A 20,729-nucleotide genomic window follows, 5' to 3' on the forward strand; every position below is an offset into this window, starting at 1 on the left:
TTTAAAAAGTTCCAAGAAAAGTAGGCATCTATCAAATCCACAGGGCCTTCATTTGATTCATAAATGGTAAGACCTGGAGTAATTTTCTCCTCTGGATTCTACATCCACATTTTACTGAAAATACCATCCGTTAAGAAAAATATTTAATTATATCAGAGACCTTACATGGTCCAAGGAGATTGATGGCTACCACATCCAATGCATGTAATGTTCAAAGGCCAGTTGAATTAATGTTTTTCTTAGTAGAAAATTAATGGTCTCAATAGCCAACCATATAGATTCCCAAGAAAATCTTTCAATGCAAGTATAATAAAGGCCATCCAAGCCTCAAAACCGACAACTAATCTCTCTTCAGAACACAATAGAGAAAGAATCCTTACGAATGTTGACAGTTGTAAACATCCTTTTATATTAGAGACTAAACATCATCAAAAGTTTAATCAACTGCCAGCTCCAAACTGCCTTCAATAACAATAGACTGAGAACAGGTACAAACCACCTCACACCTGGAAAATTTAAAGAATCCATGTTACATGGACCGGTCACTGAAGCTAATGAACAAGCTTATTCATTTCATGTTTCTTCTGATTCACCATGGAGGCAGGGTAGAAAAGATGTCACGAAAAAGAATCTGGAGTTTGCCAAAAAAAGGAACACCAAAATTGGACTTTATCTTAGCATGCATGTATTAAGATGACCAACTATACAGTCTTTGATGTCTGATTAAGTTTTGCTAATATGCATACATTAAAACAAGTAAAATAACTTGACATTCTAGCTCATCATCAAGCAAGACAACTTCGTGCTTTGACAGCTTAGAGACCTAGCAAACTACACATAGAATATATAACTTAAAAACATGGTTATCCCTTACGCATGATCCTTCCTTACAAGCAAGTCGTCATGCAACCAATTTCTCATGATGGCAAATGCATCCTCTGCATCTTGATCTTCTTCGTCGGATTTTGGTCGATGGGCAAAACCATGCTCTCTGCCAGAATAAATTTTTAACTTTGAGCCTCCGGTGTTCTTCTCCATTTCCTGTTGGATACTTATGGGGCAAAGCAGGTCATTATCTCCACAAATAAACAAGACTGGAACTTTAATGCTGCTACCTACGGATGGGTTCATATTTGTACCATAGAAGCAGACACCAGTACCAAAATATGCCTGCTCATCACGAGCCAGTGTCTCAACCAAATGTCCACCACCAAAACAGAAACCAATGATGCCAAGCTTCTTTGATATCCCAGCTGCCATAAATTCATCCCTCATCCACTTTGCCGACATGGAAATGTCTTTAGCAACCCTTTTTGGTGATTGTCTAGATAGCCAATGCTCAAACTCTGTTATGGGCTGGTTTATGTTCCATGGATTCCCACGAAACAAGTCAGGGATGAGAACACTGGAAGTATAACATACAGATAGACTTTTTTTTGTCAGAAGATATGCAGACATAAAAAAACTAGTTATGCATGTCAAAACTCATGATGAGATGTGCCAAAACAGTGCAACAGTTTAGGTTATATATGGTAATAGCAATGCACCTACTTCGTTGTTACATCTATAAAAGGCCAGACGGTTAAATTTACTGAAAAAATATCTATTTAAAGATAAGATCAGGGAGGCAAAGCCTGCAGATCTTGATCATAAAACTTCGAAAACAGATGGAGAAAATCAAATGTTGCAAATTGCAATAATTCTTTATAGAGGGGCAATGGAATTATGGAACATGATATAAATTGGTGATAAACCATAATTCTCGTGCTAATATGACCCTTCAATGCAGGTTCATATATTATGCATATAATACATGGATAAGGGACACCACTTCCCTTCAAACTCATGGCATGTCGCAACCAAAAGATTGCTTTTAGAAGCCAAAACTGAAAACTAGTGCAAAATCTTGTAAAAGACAATGTTAGTAAATAAGAGAGAGAGAGAGGCTTGACAAGGTTATTATGGTAAACAAAGGGAATATCAGATTCAGTGTATTAATCTACCGAAGCACATTGTCAAGTTATTTGAATATCATATCAAATATCAAAATTAAATGACATAAAAAAAGGAAAGTGCAATGCCAAGAATATAGGATAATGGATGGAAAACATTTGGTTATATGTGAATCATCTCATGATGATCAATACTACTGCCAGAGGAAACCAGTATTTCCTACTTGACTGAAAAATAGGGGGCCTTTTGCATATGTCACATTATTTTTTTTGCTCTAATTATGTTTAACACCCACTATCATTCATATTTGCAATCCCAAACAAGTAACCCTTAATCGATTCTCAGTAGCCCTCTTTTTTAGTGCCCTTGGTAGAACTTAACTCCATGATTAAATTAACCCAAGATAGGAAAAGACAATTTTAACCTTCGTTTTACTTAAGGAACTAAGTGCACTCCTTTGTGTCCCAATTGTTTCTTCCTCCTTTGGCTTTTCTTCCTTTCTCTTGGGCAACCCTTCGAACCCCCACTACAATAGACTAGAGCTACACCAGCCTGCCATACTTTTCAATGTCCCCCTCTCCCACCACCTTCTACAATGCCTTCCTTACTGCTAACTTTTTGCACTCTCATCACTGGCTTTGTCTTCACCTTCAACTCTGTCATTGCCTTCCTATTATCATTGTCTGGTGTTCCTTCTTTCCTCACCTTCATCTCCCTCTTCTCCTTCCTCCCCACATTCCCTACTACCACCACCATAATCATACAACCGAACCTGTCCACCTTCTCCTCCACTGCCACCACCATGACCTCTCATCCTCCCTTTCCTACTCCTATCTTTGATGCGTCCTCCTTCGCACCACCTCCTTCGCCCTTAGCCACATGGCCAACCTTGACCTCTATGTGATGCCGAACCAAATCCAGGAACAATGGCTGCAGCGGCGACGATGCACTCCTGGGATGACTGTCGTGTGTTGTAACTTTAAAACGGAAGCAGAAGAAGAGGGGGAAGAGAAGGAGGAAGAAGAAGAGAAGAAGGAGAAGGGAAGGAGGAAGAAAGGAGAGGAAAACGTGGGGGAAAGAAATTCTTAATTCTTCATTAAACCCTAATCATGAAAATAGTTCCCTATATATAGGGCCCAAATACACAATTTGCATAAATCCCCTTACACAGAAATAAATCCTAATAAGCCCACAAATAACACAAATAAGCCCTAAAATGCAAATAAACCCAAAAATAAAAATAAAACAAATATGCAAATAAAATGGTGGCCTAGCTGATGTCCCCATCACTATGCCAACCCAAGCATCCTCTCTTTCACCATGTCTCTTACAACCTCCTAGTCCCTAACCTTGGTCATGAGTCTCTCCTTTGGCTCTCTCTTAAGCATGGCGGCTGCACTGTCCACCCCTTGAACATAGCAACATCCGTGCCTCTTCCTTTGAGGACAATCACGTCGGTCACTTGGTCTTGATGCTTATGCCACCTCGCGTTACCTAGACACTTGCATCCAGCTCCAAAAAATTCATGTTGAATACATATCCAAGTCAAATATATATCGGATACTCGGATACCTGCGAAGTTCTACGGTTCTTACTTTTAAATAATGGTAGAGCTGAACTCTTCCAACTATAAGTTTGACCCTCCATTTTCATGTTAGAAGTGAAATATTCTCTCTGCAGTGATTGGCCAAGGATGTAGCTATTGAAATAAATTTGCAAAATACTATTTTGCTTATTTGCTTAAATTAATTGGACAATTTGAATGAGAAACATATATTAGTTTTTATGTTTGTTTTTAATGTTTAAACAATATATAAAAATATAGATACGTATAATTTAGTTAAATTTATTATTTATTCTACGTATCTCCATATCTTCTTTTCTCTCTCTTGCCGATTTAGGCACATGGATATGTGTTCAAATCCAATTCTTGTGTACGTGTCCATGCAATGCTAACGCTACCACCTTTCTCAAATAGGTTGTCGACCTCCAAGCCCTTTGCCACTACCCATGCCAAGGCTTAAAGTTGCTACTATCCTCCCGAAGACCTCTTCTCCAACCATCCCCTTGTCCTCTCTAACCTCCCCAACCACCTCTACCACCTTTATTGTGACATCATCCCTCTTGATGAGCTCCCAAGATACAACTTGGGGGTGCTTTTGAGGGCAAAACCCATCTTCATAGTGGTGGTGCTGGTGAGATTTGAGGATGCGAGGTGACATTGACAAAAGGGGATCATTAAAGGTTATGGTCCAAGATTACTAAAGGGAGATCGAGCGAGTGTACTACAAGTTCCCATGCATTGGGAACATGGTAGTGTCCACTGGATACTAGTCTACTAAAAGGAAAATTAGTCATGTGACTACAATATATCCACCCAAACACCAAAAAAAATGATGTCGTACTCTTTCTATTAGTGGATACTTAAAATCAAAGGGGTTACCAGATGATGCAAACTTCACCCACATGCTACTAAGAGAGGAAGCAAAAGGAACAAGAAGAGAAGTGAAAGAAAACTCCATGAAAATTTTTATTTATCAACCAAAACAACCTAGTGCAAACTAAAACCCAAGCTGCCTTAAATTGATGAGACTTACAAATCCGACTAAAACAGAAAACTTGACCCAAAAGTAAAAGGATGTATACTAGAACTATTAGACTACAAAATCAGAAAATTAAGAAAAACACTAATATTATATCTAATGGAAAATTCAATAGAATTTTGGCCAAAAACCATGATAAGTCAATTATTGAAATGTTAGGATCTCTAGCTATGACTCCGTCAGCTCCCACAAGGTTTGGTACAATCCACCTGATCACAGAACCTGCCAGCTGTGTCTTGTATTGCATCACCAGGGAATTAGTTGAGGGTTATCTGTATCAAGTTTGTAACTACGAATAATGATGGGTGATATGAAATAAAGCAAATGGTAGGGTTCTATATGCAAAAAACCAAGAAATGAGTGTGAGTGTAAGTGTCAAGTAAAACAATAGAATGCATCATTTATTAGGGCAATAGCTCGAAAAGTATGCATAAAATAAGTAAATGTGGTCTTCCTCAGTACAATAGTACAAAACACATGGCTACAATACATAAATCAAATTAGCATCTGTATCTCACATAAATTATAGTAGTGTATTTACTAGTCAAAGTTCCTTTGCCTCCATGAAAGGTGAAGTTTAGCTTATCCAATTCTTTTTTGCTTGTTAAGGCTTCATTCATGCTTGTTTGGCATCTTGCAGTGTCTTTCCTCATTTCCTCTAGAAGGGGTGGTTCCTTGACATTTTGGATTGCTTACAGTCCTTTAGAAAATTTAGAACGAACGACAGCAATGATCATTCAATGGTCAATTGTGAAGTTCAATATGCATGTTTTAACAGGGGAATTTGATAGTGTTTTGCATGATGATTTTTAGATTATAAGAGATCAGTTTATAACCTTATGGAATATATCAAGTTCTGACTATAGCTTGGATGTTGCAAGATATAAACCAAGAGATCATTTTTTTAATATGTTGATGATACTCATATTTTTAGGTCCATCATGTTATGCTAATGGAAATCTCATTTCCTCCTAGTGCCTTGAGTTGAAGTCAGAAAAAAAAGTTATTATGAAAAGGCGGTTCAAATGACATCTGTAGGAAAATAGGCTTGGGACAGGGTTGAACTTACAGGATATGTGATTGATAATCTATTTTATAAAGTACTGTGGTTTGACAAAGTTGTCAAAAATTTTAAAGTAAAGCAGTGCATGTAAATTCTGGATACAGGATCAATCTGCTGGAATAGTAATTTGCTCACTTTGGAAATAGAATCCATTCAGAACTGTGAAGTCCATTCCCAGCATAAACTAAAAAAATAAATTCTTGGTATATCGTACAGGCCCAAATTTAGCGGTATGGGGTGTACAATATCGTACCGGCTCAGTATCGGTATCCGGTATGGATGACGTACCGACATTTGGTGCGTCAAAAAAACTCTATATCACACCGTATCAATATTGTGCTAGTATGGCATTGATACAGGGTTTGGTATCGGAACAGCGAACCTCAATTAAATCATTGTCTTAAATCTCCATCACACAGGGAGAGAGAGAAAGAGAGAGTTAAATCTCAGAAATTCATTGAAGATGAGAGTTTGCATCACTTGCTCACTTTTCTCATTTAAAATTAAGTTTTTAGCTCTTCGGCCAAGTTTTGTATCCTAGAGTTTATTGATGATGAGTCGTAATTGTTAACTTAGAGCCCCTTCATAGAATAATGAAGCATAAAGACACAGCAATTCAATGCTGCCATGCTAGACACATTCTGGTGAGAAGTTAGGAGAGAAAGTAATTAAAGAGTTAATTGAGAAAAGTTAGAAAGAACCATAAAAAATGCCAAGTCGTACATTCCTCCACTTGGTCAGATCATGTTGCATCTAATGAAAACAGACACATGATTTATCATTTTTAATTTCAATGAAATACTTTGCTGATTCCTGTACAAAAAGGTTAAAATAAAAAAGGACTATGCAAAGCAAATGGCGAAGGGCTTACGATTCAAGGGAATAGAGTGATATGAATTGATCTTGTTGGAAATGCAACTTTAAAGTTTTTAAAGATAAAATAAGGGGGAGAGGACTTTGTAGAGAGATATAATAAGACAATATGATGCAGCATGACTGGAGGATTGAGCTGATGGAACGAAAGAATGGTGATTAATGCATTAGAAAGCCACTTTCTAACATGTTCAATTTTTGGGGGGCTTAAAGAGGGAGTTGGTTTTAGTTATTTATCTGTAACTCTAGTTTTAAATTTTTAGAAGGATGTATATAACTTTTTAAGATGTATTTTGTTCGAAATTTTTTGTGAGATATGAATACTAACCTGGCTTTTCAGGGGCCATAACTTGAGATGTAAGAGCACTTTTTGCATGGATATGTTAGATGAACTGCACAAAACAAGGTTTCTTGGACCAAGTAATTGCGACATGAAGGGACTGAAATGAGAACAGGGATAAATAATATCTATTACTATTTTGCCTAGTCTTAAGTATGGATTCAAAATGACGATTAGGTTAGTTAAACCAGTTCTGAATAGAGTTAAGTTTCCCTTAAGTTTATATAATGAAGAATCAGGTGATAACAATGATGCAGATTATTGAAGAAAGATGTGATTTCTGTATGATGAAATTTGGATGCCGTGAAAATTCTAGGTCCTGGCAGGCAGTTCATGTAAATAGAGGACCTATAACAAGCTCCAAAAACAAAGAAATAGAGTTGCCCATCATGTAAACTTTGTATGAAGAAGACAAAGAAGAGGAGACTTGTTTTTTTTTTGCTTCATAGAAGAATGAAAGGGAGCATTAAAGTATAATGATAACTAATGTGGTCTGGTATTTTAACTTGAAAAGGAAAAAAAGTTAAACGTTTTTATAGAACTCCTCTAAATAAAGTGAATGAATTGCTCTGATTGCAGAGCGTACAAGAGAACATCATGGGGTTTGGCCTTTTATGTTAGGTTGATCTTTTTCAGTTTGTTAGTGGCATATACAATACCTTTTATTTAGATATTTTTACCGCCATTCTGTTCTTCCCATATTACAATAATAACAATGATAACTTTCCAGAAAGGTGATGTATAAGGAAAAGGAAAAAAAGAGTTCTTCGGGATTGAATCACTGTGCAGATTTACAGTTGAAGAACAATATATTTGATGCAGCAATATGAAATTAATGCATTAAATATATTGTTATGGCTGTTGTAAAATGCTGAGACAGGAATGTGAAAGAAGATAAGGATAAAGAGAAAAAGAATAAATGAATCAGCCAGACATTAAAACATACTTGTAACCAATGCAGGCAACTCGATAGGCAAAGTCTCGTATAGATGGGTCTTCAAAACCCATGACATCAGACAAAAGCAGCACACCAGTTCCATTGTTGTTCTTGACTGCCTTCAACAAATATGCATGAATGCTGTCCTGGTCCTCCCCTATACTAAGCTCAACTCCACTGACTAGTTCACATGCTTCATCATCAACATCATCCTTTAACTTTACTTGGCCAATCATTTCCCTGCCAACAACATTCCGCCTAGGATACGCTCTTCTGTGATGATACAAGCCGCATCTCCTCTGGACAGGAACTGAAATGTTACAGTCAGAAGATGCATAGTTTTTATAACAAATTATCAAATATATAATTTATATACACATCAGAGGAATGCCCCACAGTCATAAAAAAGCCATTGTGCTCCCATGTTCACAAAATTACCGTGCCCTATCCTTGTAAAGCAAAGTTAGCAGCCTGATAGCACACTAATTGCAACAAAGCTTTCCCCTTTAAAATCGAAATTCATAAGTCAGACTTGTTCATGGGTCTGGCTTGGCCATGATAAGATACCTAACCAAACTATATTTTGTATTCTTCCAATTCATTGGAGATTGCTACCACAATCATAAATCAAATGAATTAGACATAAAAGAGTTCCTTCTTATTTATGTGTTCTACATTTTCTCCCCCCTAGTTAAGAATTATAACTAACTGTATATATTAGTGCATAATGATGTACCATCCATAAGAAACAATGATTGCAAAAGGCCATCATTTGCCAACAAAAAGAAGGCCTAGATATCAACAGAACCCAAAAGCCCTGCAGGCAAACTACAGAATAACTACAACAAAGGCCAAATATATGGTTATAATTCCATTGAAAAGGGTATTCCGGGTATAGCACACGGCACGGTGTTGTCAACAAAACGAGTTCGCCAAAAGAACCATGAACTAGAACCTAAGTAAATAAACAAATTACACTTACAATGAAGCGAAAAATCTAAACTCTATAACCAGGAGCGATATCAAAAGGAGTTCACGAAAGAATGGAGGAGAAAAACTAAGCATATGGACATATCATACAACAAAAAAAAGAAGGGCAAAATCCGAACTTTTCAAGAAATAAAGACTTCAGAAACCAAAATAACGTAGAACATCCAGCAAAGAAGCGACTTTTATGAAAAGAATCGTGCGGGTTTTGCTTACGAAGGGGGAGGGGTAGTCATAGAGGTGGTGGAGCGGGCGAGGCGGAAAGGCGACGGCGGGGGCGTCGAGGCGCTGCCGGGGAGCAGTCCGGCGAGTAGAGAAGGGGACAGGGAAGGCGGAGGCGGCGGCCATTGGGGGAAGCGGAGGGGTGGCGGCAGCGCGAGAGAGAGAGAGAGAGAGAGAGAGAGAGGTCTTGGGAATCTTCTGGGGTGGAGGGGGGATTGGAGAAGGATGGAAACGACGAATCCATGATGTTCGCCTCGAGAAATCTAAGCCTCCCATCTAGATTTTTTTGATGTTCCCGGGTCGGATTCCCTCCGCCTTCATTTTTTGATTCGCGCTGGGGATCACGTGTTTAAACTCTTTTAAAGCGAAGACTTGCAATTGGCTCAATCAATCTGAAAACTCCAAATTTAGAGGTCTGATGCGGCAGTTGGCAACGGGCTGAATGGAATGCCATGTGGGGATATTAAAGAGCTGGTATTAATACTCGTTCAAGTTCGGCTCTGGATTAACCGTCAGATTGGTGGCATCCATTGATATGGACGGCTGGGAGAAAACCATCTAGCCGTGGTTCAAAAATTATCCTGCTACCTCACAAGGCCACTGATAGGTTGGTTTGGACGGCCACCAGGAGGGCCAGAATGCTTTTCAGCTGATGTGTAGGCGGCAATAGATGGTGAGAGCTCGAGGTGTTTGGATAGTGGCTGGATTTGAAGGAAGCGGGCCCATCTTTGGATTGCTTTGTTCATCTAGAAGGTAGTCTGGGGATGCCTACCAACTATGAGTGTGTTGGCAAAGAGGAGGATGGGGATCTCTCCGTCATGCATGGACTACCCGAAGGTAGAGGAGATGGTCAGCCATGTCCTACCACATTGCTTTCGGACCATTTAGATTTGGAGGGAGGCATCCTTCCACTTGCTGAGATCCATTGAGTCTGCAGAGGATTTACTTCGGCATATGAGGTCTGCCATACAGGCTCCGAGTTCTAGTGGGTGGGGTGTTGCTGGTACCTATCTAGCTTATCATATTTAGCTAGATAGGAATGAAAGAGTCTTTGAGGACATAAGGTCCCCCTAAGGGTTGTGGTGGATAGAGTTATCCGTCAGGCTATTGAAGTCACTGAGGCTACTATGGTTGTTTCATTTTGGCTAGTTAGGAAAATCTGGGTTTCTCCTTCCGTTGCTATAGCGCCTAAGTATGTCCTCACATCCTGAGAGCCCCCACTCCCTGGTTACCTAAAGGTGAACTTTAATGATAGTCTGCCAGCTAACGGAGGTTCTACTGGTATTGCCTTTGTGATTAGGGGCCATGAGTCCAGGTTGGTAGCGGCAGAAGGGCGACGCACCTTTGGAACTTCAGTTCTTGGAGCGGAACTCAGAGCCGTATGGGAGGGAGTCTCCTATGCGAGACAAGTTCTAGAGGTGGAGCGCATCATTGTGGAAGGTGACTCAGTAGACGTGATTGAGCAAATTCTACAGGAGAGGTCGGGGGTGTCCGATCACTCCTAGATGACATCCAGAGGCTGTTGAAGGAATGCGATGCCTACCAAGTTATACGTATGTTCCGGGAGGTGAATCGAGATGCTGATTGGGTCGCCTTTTTTGCTGCTCACCATTCTGGAGAGATTCTCTATACCCGTTTTATATCTATTCCTCCATCTTTGTGGAGTATTTTGTTCCTTGACTCTGATGGCAATGCTCATGCGAGACTAGTGTGAACTGTCGATGTACCAAAAAAAAATTTGTTGGAAATAATCTAGAACAATAAATTTTTAACAATTTTCCAAGAAAATTTCGCTCCAAAATTTACATGAGATGGACGCTGCATAAATTTAATATTCTCGATATACATTTAATTAACATATATATTTGAGCAATTAAGTTTAGAGGCAAATTAGCTGCGAGATTTTTTTTTTTTTAACTAAAGCGGATGATTCATATAGTTCTAGTACGGATACATCCAATAAAATCAGAAAACAATAAATCCCGGAGCGCCCTAGGCAACTCCTCTCCCCGACCTATAGGACACCTCTGAGTGACTAGTCACATGCGAGGCCACCCAATCCGTGGCTTCGTTAGCCTCTCTAAACAAATGCTTGACCTGCAAGGCCACATTGCCACTGATCATAGTCCGAATGTTCCGAAGTAGGGGTGGCATCCAGTTGCAAGATCCTTGAATATGTATCATTTTGTTGAAAAAATTTTCATTTTATATTGCAAAATCAATGATTAAATGTTTAAATCCATTCATGGACATTTCTTTTTTTCTATTTTTGTGTGTGAGGTTGGGGGGTGTGGGTTAAGGTGTGAGAGCTAAGGCCCAAGTGACACGAGCCTGCATCCAAGCAACCTTCGGGCTGGGCCCAAGCCCAAGTTTGAATCTTGAAAACAAAAACATCATAAGTTTACAGAAAATATATTATTACATTCACATCTTACTTACGTATTTTAATCCAATTATATATCAACTGTGGGTGGATGTTTATGTAAATAAACATCATAAGTTTATTTAAGTATTTGTGTTTATTTTTTTTATATATATTGAAAGACCATGTTGGCCGAGGGTGCCAACTAATGCAGGTGATAAAGTTTTGGATTCTTGATACCAATGTTCTGAGTTTGTTTCTCGCCTCTCATGATAATAAGCAGAGATGCCATCCTTCAAAACCTACCTGAATTTGTGGCTACGACTGCAGCAATAATTTGTTCAGCTCTCCAACAACTGCACTAAAACATTCATGGGATTGCTTGTCCCCGTTCAAGAAAGATACAAGGAAGAGTAGTCCCTTGGGCAATTTGTAGTGGGCTTGAACACATCAACAAAAAAAGGTATCAAGCATTGATGGATGCTTTCAAATACACCACACATATTTGAAAGTTTTCATGCCAACATCGCTTAGAAGTTGAGTGCTCATGAAAGGGGTGTGGTTATCGACCGCGAGGCAACATGCACAATGACGGACGAAAAGGAAAAGAGCACGACATAGCATACTTGTGCGTGTTGCTTCGTGGTTGGATTAGTCTACTAATTTAGTAGTGGATCCTGTCCAACTAAAAATTATACCCTAATAAAAGGGAAAGAAACCTTTTTGCCAAAAAATTTCTACAGGCATTCCAATCATAGGACTTTGTGACTGATGACTTACAAATACAAGAAAGGCAGATAATTTTTGGAGGACAGACGAAGTGCGAAGTTACATGGGAATTTTTATTGAGGTCTGTTGGATAACAAGACTTTCTCTTAAAGGTGGGGGAGTCGGTATTGCTTTTTCCCTTGGTCCAAATTTAATGATGTAAGGAACATTGCAAGGTCACCTCCTTTTTTTAAGGATGACACGGAACTTCAGCAAAGTCAAGATGGCGGTCCCTCAATTTAATTAGGAGATGTGATATGTAGAGAGAAAGTTTTGGATTTAGCTATGCTTGAATGAATCTCTATAAATATCTATATTAGACAATAGGGATCCCACATCAATGATCCAAGTCGTTGGATGTGCTCTACTATCTCTAATTTAGTACTGAACAGACTAAATAATACTAAATTATATATTTTTTACTACTTTATACATAGACTAGATGTCTCCAAATTACATAATTTTTGGTATAAAGGCAATATAGAGATAGTAGATCATATCCAATGGTTCGGATCATCGATGTAAGATTCTCATCATCCAATCTAAATCTAACTGGATCTGGATGAATATCCATTTGAGCATAACCTATCCTAGCTTGTCCTTTACCAAAATCATAAACTTTGCTTCTGCAAAAGGATGGTAGGGACACCAATAAATGAAAATTTCTTTGTCAAAAGGTCAATGATACACCTCCCAACGCTCCAAAAAATACTCCAACTGCAGAAGAGAGAAATTGCTGGGTTTTAAAAGCACTCCAACCTTTTCTTTTGATCCTGAAGATGACGTTTCCCTGGCAAAAAAGAACTATCGGTTCATACCTCTATTTCTTTGCAGACTATATGCATGTAGGGCTTCGGATATTTACAAAAGCAGGCAAGCTTTTCTTAGTCTCCAAATCATAAAACACATTGAGAATTTTAATAGGACTGCATGCAGAAAGCTTAAGGTTGAATTTTGGGTGTATTAAACATCTACCAATTGGATGGGCTGGCCACAAAAGCGTTTCTCTTTTCCTCTTTTTTGGGGTAAATGGGGCATAAGAGTGTTGATTAGTAGTAAATATGATGAGAATTGTGAGTGCAGGGTTTTCCATAGATTGTAATATTGATATATGCATCTAAGCATTTGATTTGACAAAAAATATATTTCATTGGGTAGCACACTGCAAGTGAATTATAAGAAAAGGAAAGTGATACAAAAGAACCATCGCCATGATCAATGATGGTGCAGTTGTAGTATTATACTCTCAATTTGTTCAGCTGTTATGGATCTCAACAAAGTTAAACAAGAAGCATTTTAGACTGAAGAAGATTTAGCATGGATGCAAACACAAATAAGCACCATATTCTTAAGAAAAACTAGTCATTACCCGAGCATTGGATGGGTATGAATTAGTCTACTGGCATAAATCTTGGCAGGTCAGTCATGTTCAGATCCTCAGTTTGGCCTTCACATTGTGCCGGGCTGACAATCAACAGACAACAGTTTGTAAACAAATAAACTATTCCAATTTTCTAGTATTTTTGCAGATCGATTCGCTTAGATACATGTTTTGGGTGAATCAATTTTAGCTAATCTTTCATATATGTTAATATTGGAAGGAAACCGGCAAGTACAGTGTTTTGGAACATGGGAGGTCTCATGGCTTGTGCTTTCTTAATCTCAACCAATTGAGATGGTAAGATAAACAAGCCTAGTTAGAGTAGCAAAAAATCTATGACTGTCGACTAAAATCTCATAAAATTTGAGGGTCTTGCATGCGTGGATCTGAATGGCGACATAAATATCAACTTGAACGACTCTAAACCACTATTCGATAGCTCATCAATTTTTTTTGGCCTCGAAGAACAACATGTAGATTGCTTGAAATTTTGTTGGTGTCACGAGATACTTGAATACAATTAGCATCCTCTAAATGGATGTCCAAAGAGAACTTTAGGACAGAGTGTCTGGCTTTTGACAAAAAATTTGTCAAGAAAAATTGAGGCACTAATTACTTTCAATCGAGGATTCAAAGTCATATTTGGTCATTTCAAAATAAAGTTTGAAAATTTTATTAATTGATTACTTTGTCAAATACGTAGCAAAGTTATGCTAGTAAGACTATTTTTATACTACAGGCGTACTAGAACTACTTGCAGAACCACTTAGAACTCGTTTGGATCATGGGAAGCATTTTTCTCGCTGGAATATTTTTTCTAAAAAGCTGATGCCTAGGTATATGATGCTTAGAAAAGTATTTTTTATATGTTTAGTTGATCATGAGAATGCGTTATATTTCAGAGTGGCTTATGTTCGGTTGAGCATTTCCTTTCTTGAAAAATTTGTGTAAAATATTTGTTATGCCCTCAATAAAGAAAAACATTTTACCCTATTCTATCTAAAAACTTAGGAATATTTTTGAGAAAAAATCTTCCGATTTCCAACCGGTGGGAATTGAACTTTTTTTTGTCCGACATAAGCTTTTTTTTCCATAAAAAATGAGAATCTTATTTCCATAGAAAAAGTATTTTTCTATATCTCTCATTTAAAAATTTCAACTAAATATGAGACATATCTCTATTTTTCTGTTGACCATACTTGTCCTCCTCTTCCCGTAAACCAAATAAGTCCTTAGAGGTACGCAAATATGTCAAGAAGTTTACAATTGTCTGAAACGGTGCTATATTGTAAGTGAGAAATTTTGAAAAATCTATTATATTAGGAAATGAAACTTGATGGTAGTGGTACCCATGTAAGTTGTAGATGACCTACAAAACACAAATTAGTGTAGCTTACTTTGTAACGAAACAGTATCCCTCCCAAAAAAGTTAACCAAAAGGTGTTATTTAAATTTTTTTGGTTATGTATAGATATTCAAAACCTACTTAGTACATAACCAATATGAAACTAAATACATGCATGTATGGATCCTCACACGTCTAGGATATAATCAAGCATTTGCAACCTTCCTCCAAAATGGTGGAGGTTCTAGCTTCAAATCTTGATGGTGTTGTGTCCCGGATATATTCGGCATAGGTAATTCTTTAATAGGTGATGTAGAGATAGGAGCTGCACTAGAAGCGATTGGTTATTTCTTCAAATCTTGGTCGCGTTGTAAGAGACGTCATATTTGACACAATGTCTAGTAGTTTAACTAAGATTGCATGTAAGTAGGGTCTGTTTCCTGAGAAAACACAAAAGAACATCTTTGCAGTCAGCCTTGGTCATTCATTCAGGTACAACCTGCTGCAATGATAAACAAGGTACCTTGCGAGATGGTGGAGCATGATGGTTGTTGTTTAACCCCAAATTGAGTTTTAGTTGCCAGAAATTTCCTACCAATTAGGTGCCTTGGGCTCTGGAAATGTGTTTGAATTCTGTTTCTGTGGTAAAGGTTATTTAATTTGCAGCAAGTCCAACAGATGGTTGTCCTTATTAGAGGGCAGAATTTCCTTTGAGGATGTATTCCAAATAGGCAGTCGTGTGCTGTTAATTTGCTTCTTAGCTGATGTTTCTTCTTAGTTCCACATCGGCGAATTAAAAATTGCTACAAATTTTATGATAGGTACCGAACCGATTGTAAAGATTGCAATCGATGAAAAGATCGAAACTTTCATCCAATTGGGAGAAAGGGAAGGCACTTAATGATGCAGATCCTTAGCCTTCCTCATGAAAAGCTCACAAAAAGCCTTCTCCCATGCCACTATGTATAGCATATTCTTGAAACCAGAGGAGTAGAGTAGAATTTGAGATAAGTTCATGTATTAGATTTGGTTGGCCGGCAAGGTCATGAGTTGCTCCAAGGAACTGTTCGCCTCCATTTCAGCATTTCTACAGCTCCACAAATTAAAGACTCGGGTTTATATTTTGGTCCTCCTTTTCCGTCCATTCTTTCCGAGTTCCGACCTATGAGTTGGGTCGCACGTCATTCTCAACGAGGAGCGCTCACTACAACAATTATTGGTTGCCAGGAAAGGATTGCTGATAAAGAAAGGATGGGGACCGACATTAGCCTACTGACAGGAATGCTCTTGGAATCATAAAAAGATTGCTCACTCATCAAGCGTTCCAGAGTGAATTATTTTACTGTTATTTTGGCTTTAACTTATAAAAAACGTCACGATCCACCCTACCACTTTATTCTCCTCTTGAAGAAAGATTTGCAGGGGAAAATGCCCTCTCCGCCACAGAGTATGAGCAAGAAACTACATGGTTGCAGAAGAGAAGCTTCACTCATGTCCAACATTCTCATATCACTTCAGATTCTCATCCACTTTCTAAATCTGCAGCTGTTATCACAAGACATGATCCCATCGGCTAAAACAAAAAAAAAAACAGTGATTACTATGTGCCAAAAGCTCGACTCCTCTAAAAGAAAGGAAGAAACCCATAAAACAAGACCCATTCGGATCCAACCTTTCCACCTAAAAGGATGACACTAGTTTATTCAGGACATGCAGATGCTCGACACCTCTTCCTCTCTATCTATATCTATAAACAATCCTGGATACCTTATTCTTAGGTATATTCGTATCCAATTTAAGAGATAGTGATCAAACGCTAATAGAAGAAAGATGCATTCATGCACATATTCCCTCCTATATTCGTTGATGTCAACCACGTCGAGCTCAGAGCAGCATATCAGACTTAGCAGGCAACCTCCTGTAGAAATTGAATGGCACCGACGGCATCTTGCTCCTGAACTTAGGGTGGCGAAGCAGGTAGAGCCCGACGAGCACCGCCACCACCTGAAATGGCGTCACGTAGAGGATTATCGCCACGATCAGCGACAGCATGATGAAGATGGCGGTCGCCCTTGGGTCCCTCCAGCTGAGTAGGGCCTGCGCCCGCTCCCCCTGCGTCGCGAGGTCCCCCACCACCGTCTGCACCCGCCCCGCCACGCTCCTCAGCCGGTCGTACCTCATCCTCACAATGTTGGGGGGCCTCGACGTCGGAAATGTATCAAACTCTTCGTCGAGCTCGTCTGGGTGTGTGAATTCAGCATGGGACAGCTTCGTGTCCATGTGCGGCGGGTGCCGCGGCCTGAGCCTGTAGTTCCATAAACCAATCATGAACAGGTAGAGGAAAATTGTCGGCAGGATCAACTCTGGGTAGCCGACCAGTATCAGAAACAGGACATGGACTAGTATTGTGGTGATGGGGTTCCTCCAGTTCCGAATCCCATCAAACCATCGGCCGATGGCACCGAGGCCAGAGAGGAGAGCAGAGATGCGGAAGAAATTGGCCTTGCTCCGCCGCAGGCTCCACATGTGCGAGCCCACGTCGAGCATGTACTCCACCACCTCTCGCCGGAGTGGCGGCTCAGCACGGCCAAGCCGGGCGGCGACAATCTGCATTGCCTGGTGCCGGAGGTTGTCCAGTTGAAAAACCGGAATGGGCTTGACGTAATGCATCTTCGGGAGCAGCGGCCTCCCGTAGAGGGTCACCATGTTGACCCACGCCGTGCAGGTGAACCTCACCGCCAAATGGAGCTCGCCGGTCTTCTTGAGGCCCGACGACTGGAGGACCAGCAGAGGATAGTAATGAGTATAAACTCGATTGGTCTCCAATGTCGATAGCCGGATTCGGACCTTGCCGATCCGCTGGTCTTTGGCATCGTCCTTGTTGCTGGAAATGTGGCAATTGTCGAAGACGGCGATGGTGATGACGGTGCAAGGGTCGAAGACCTCCCAAGTGTACTGCTCATGCCATCGAGGGGCGAGGCTGTTGAGAATTGTCCGAGTTCTGACCCATTTGGGGCCATACTTGGCGACGCAGTAGGCATCGGTGAGCTTGCCATCCTTGGCCTTCATCGGCATTAGATTCCGGGCGTCGAGAATTCCGAGCTCCAGTATCCCAATGCTCCGCTTCCGGAGGTTCCTCGACGCCGGCTGGAGGTCGCTGCTGTAATGAGTGGATTCATCGAGCACATGGTAACCCATTTCCAGGCAGAGCCAGAGGCAGACCTTGCTGGCGAATTTGGGCTCCTTCTTCTTCTCGCCAGTGCCAGCGTCGTCTCCCCAGGGGCTCGGCTTGGATAGACTGAACCACCGGGGCAGCACAGGGGGCTTGCTGGGGTCGATGCGCTGGACGGCGTTCGACAGCGGCAGCACCAGCCGGCCGAGGGGCTCCTTGTCCTCGACGGTGATCACCAGCGGCTCGTCGAACGGCTCCGACGCCACGAACATGAACTCCTCGTTCCACACCGGGTTCAGCGAGGCGTTCGGGCGGGTGCGGCGCAATTGCCCGCCGTGCTGGAGCTTGAGCCACACGCTCGGCTGCCGGGACTTGTCGAGCAGAACAAGGTCCTGAGCCTCGACTACAATCACCCGGAGGTAGACGAGCTTCGGCGAGAAGTAGACCTTGGAGCGAGTGTGCTGCAGGCCCTCGACGCCGACGTTGTGGGCGTCGGAGTGCCACGCCTCCGGGAAGGTCTCGTCGGCCTGCGTCCCCAGCCAAACAGCAAGCATGATCTCTCCTTTCATGACCTTGTTACCGCTCTTGTCCTCCAGCCTGTACCATTGCGGAGCGAGAGGACTGTCCGGCGGCACCCGGAGGGGGACGTCGATGAGGTCCAAGAGGATCCTTCCGACGAAGTCGTCCTTCACGAGATCGTGGTCTTTGACGGTGACTTCTAACACATTGGCCTGGAGGCGATCTTTCGAAAAGGCGAACACCTGGCGCCAGACGGGGTTCTGGTTCTTCTCCAGGTATTTGGTGGTGCCTTTGTAGTTGCCGAGCTTGACCTCGACGTAGGGGTCGAGGGAGCCGGTCAAGTCCATGGTGGGGAGGTCCCGGGCCTTGACGACGTTCACGTAGAGGAATTGCATCGGCTCGACGAGGTCGTAGGTGGAGGCCATCTTGTCGCGGCCGCGGTACCCGAGGCGGCTGGCGATGGGCGGGTAGGTCTCCACCAGGCCGAACTCCGGGGCGCCGGGGCGCGGCGGCGGCGCGGCGCCAGGGACGGCCCGGACGTTCATCACCGCCGGCTGCGGCGGCTCCGCCCGCGCGTAACGCTCATTCACCGCGACGCCGCCACCCATCGGCGCCGCCGGTTTCTCCCCCGCGCCGCCCCCCATGGCCTGCTTCATCTGGGCGAACTCGTACCCCAGACCCCCTCCGGCGCCCACGGAGTAGAACGCCCTCGGCTCCTCCGCCGCCGGCTTCTTCATTTTCTCCTTGTTCTTGTGGTAGGCCCTCTCGCCGTCGACGGCCGGATTAGGTGTCGGAACAGAAGAAGGGGGGACGGCGGCGGCTGCGGCGGCCGCAGCGGGGAAGGGGTCGGAGGAGTCGGGGAGGAGGTAGACGCGGAGCCCGATGTCGCCGCGGATGTGGGAGAAGAGGCCGCGCTTCTCGAGGGGGAAGCGCTGGACGGGGGCGTCGGCTGGGGAGATGGCGACGGAGGCGCCGGAGATGCGGACGCGTCCGAGGAACTGGCGTTGGTGGCCATGTCTTCCGCCGCCGTCGGAGGGCAAGCGGCTGTCGTGGTAGACAGAAACGTTGATGGTCTGGTTGTAGAGATCCGACGGATCAGACACGTTGAACAGAAACTTTTCGTTCCAGAAAGGGTTGAGATCTTTGACTTTGGTCTGCGTGCGATGGCGCTGGCCGTCCAACTCCACCTCCACGAACGGGTTCGCCGAGCCCTGCCCGTCTTTTGGCATCAGTTCGGCGGCGTCCACCACCTCCACCGCCACCTTCATCTCCTCCTTTCTCTCTTTCCAAAGTGCGTTTCTACTTTGCGATAGCAGTTGAGAGGCTGGAGTTCCCTCAGCTCAGTAACATCACCAGCAACTTCGGTGTGGGTCTGCGCGTGTGCGAAGAGGAAGAGGCGGGTGGAAAAGGTAGCGCGGAATGCTTGTTGGGTTGATGGCGAGCGTGGGAAGCGTGGAGTGGAACGGGAGGTGGGGATTGGGGACGAGGACAAACGGAGGGGACGGACAAGAAAGAGAGCTGTGTCGGTTTGGTGGAGTGAGGGGGCCCCCCAATCCGGTGGTGAGCTTGTGTGCTTGCACGGTGGAGAATGGAGGTGGATTTTTTTCTTTTTCTTTGGTATAAAAGTGGAGGTCGATTGACCCTTGTCGTTATGTTTGAGGCCTTATATTTATTGTATGAAGTTTGTTGTTGATTAAAACATTAAATATTAGAAGAAAACCCACCCACAAAGGTAAGGAGGTTGTTTAGATTTCTCTTTCAATGGTGCTGCAGGCATTATCCCTTAATTTTTTAGTATATAAATGCTTATTCGTTCGTTGTCATATTGCTTTCATCTTTCGGATAGACATCCTCTATTTGTGATTGTCGTCTCTCTCTATAGCATACCTAGAGAGAGGGACATACAAAGGATCGTCAAACAAAGGGCAGTGTGTATTTATGACACCTACAGGACTAAATTGATTTCCTCTCACAATATTGGAGAGAGGATGTAAGTAACTGACAAAAGAGAGGTGTCTTTTACCAGTTTATGACCCTTATTTCAGAACATTGCTCAATATTTAAAAAATAATGGTATTATTAATGTGTTGTAAGATATTTAAATGTACCTGCGATCATCTCTTAATATAGGAAGAGAAGAGTTTATTTAAGAAGGCTAGGTAACTTTTATGGGAGTTTATTTATTTCTGAAACTTATTAATTGA

The 20,729-nt window shown here is 42.0% G+C and overlaps 2 protein-coding genes across 2 annotated transcripts; both read right to left on the minus strand.

Annotated features, from left to right (window-relative positions):
- Positions 1-662: 662 nt before the first annotated feature.
- Positions 663-9,188, minus strand: LOC103702638 (alpha/beta-Hydrolases superfamily protein). Its single transcript, XM_008785146.6, has 3 exons — positions 8,973-9,188; positions 7,779-8,068; positions 663-1,405 (listed from the first exon to the last, which is right to left on the minus strand). Exons 1-3 carry the CDS (start codon positions 9,102-9,104, stop codon positions 871-873), a joined length of 957 nt encoding a protein of 318 aa, XP_008783368.3. The 5' UTR covers positions 9,105-9,188; the 3' UTR covers positions 663-870.
- A 7,007-nt stretch (positions 9,189-16,195) lies between these two features.
- LOC103702639 (FT-interacting protein 3-like) lies at positions 16,196-20,051 on the minus strand. Its single transcript, XM_008785147.6, has one exon. It carries the CDS (start codon positions 19,791-19,793, stop codon positions 16,719-16,721), a length of 3,075 nt encoding a protein of 1,024 aa, XP_008783369.3. The 5' UTR covers positions 19,794-20,051; the 3' UTR covers positions 16,196-16,718.
- Between the last annotated feature and the right edge of the window lie 678 nt (positions 20,052-20,729).

This window comes from Phoenix dactylifera, chromosome 2, assembly GCF_051530095.1.
Source record: "Phoenix dactylifera cultivar Ajwa chromosome 2, Ajwa_hap1_PhDact_Kaust_v1.1, whole genome shotgun sequence".
NCBI lineage: Eukaryota > Viridiplantae > Streptophyta > Magnoliopsida > Arecales > Arecaceae > Phoenix > Phoenix dactylifera.

Bases quoted from the DNA above. Each gene is read 5' to 3' on its own strand.
- LOC103702638 (XM_008785146.6), bottom strand. From the start codon at position 9,104: ATGGCCGCCGCCTCCGCCTTCCCTGTCCCCTTCTCTACTCGCCGGACT. The intron at 8,069-8,972 runs GTAAGCAAAACC...GTTCCTGTCCAG, and splicing joins ATGACTACCCCTCCCCCTTC to AGGAGATGCGGCTTGTATCA. The intron at 1,406-7,778 runs GTATGTTTTAAT...TTATACTTCCAG, and splicing joins GTTGCCTGCATTGGTTACAA to TGTTCTCATCCCTGACTTGT.
- LOC103702639 (XM_008785147.6), bottom strand. From the start codon at position 19,793: ATGAAGGTGGCGGTGGAGGTGGTGGACGCCGCCGAACTGATGCCAAAA.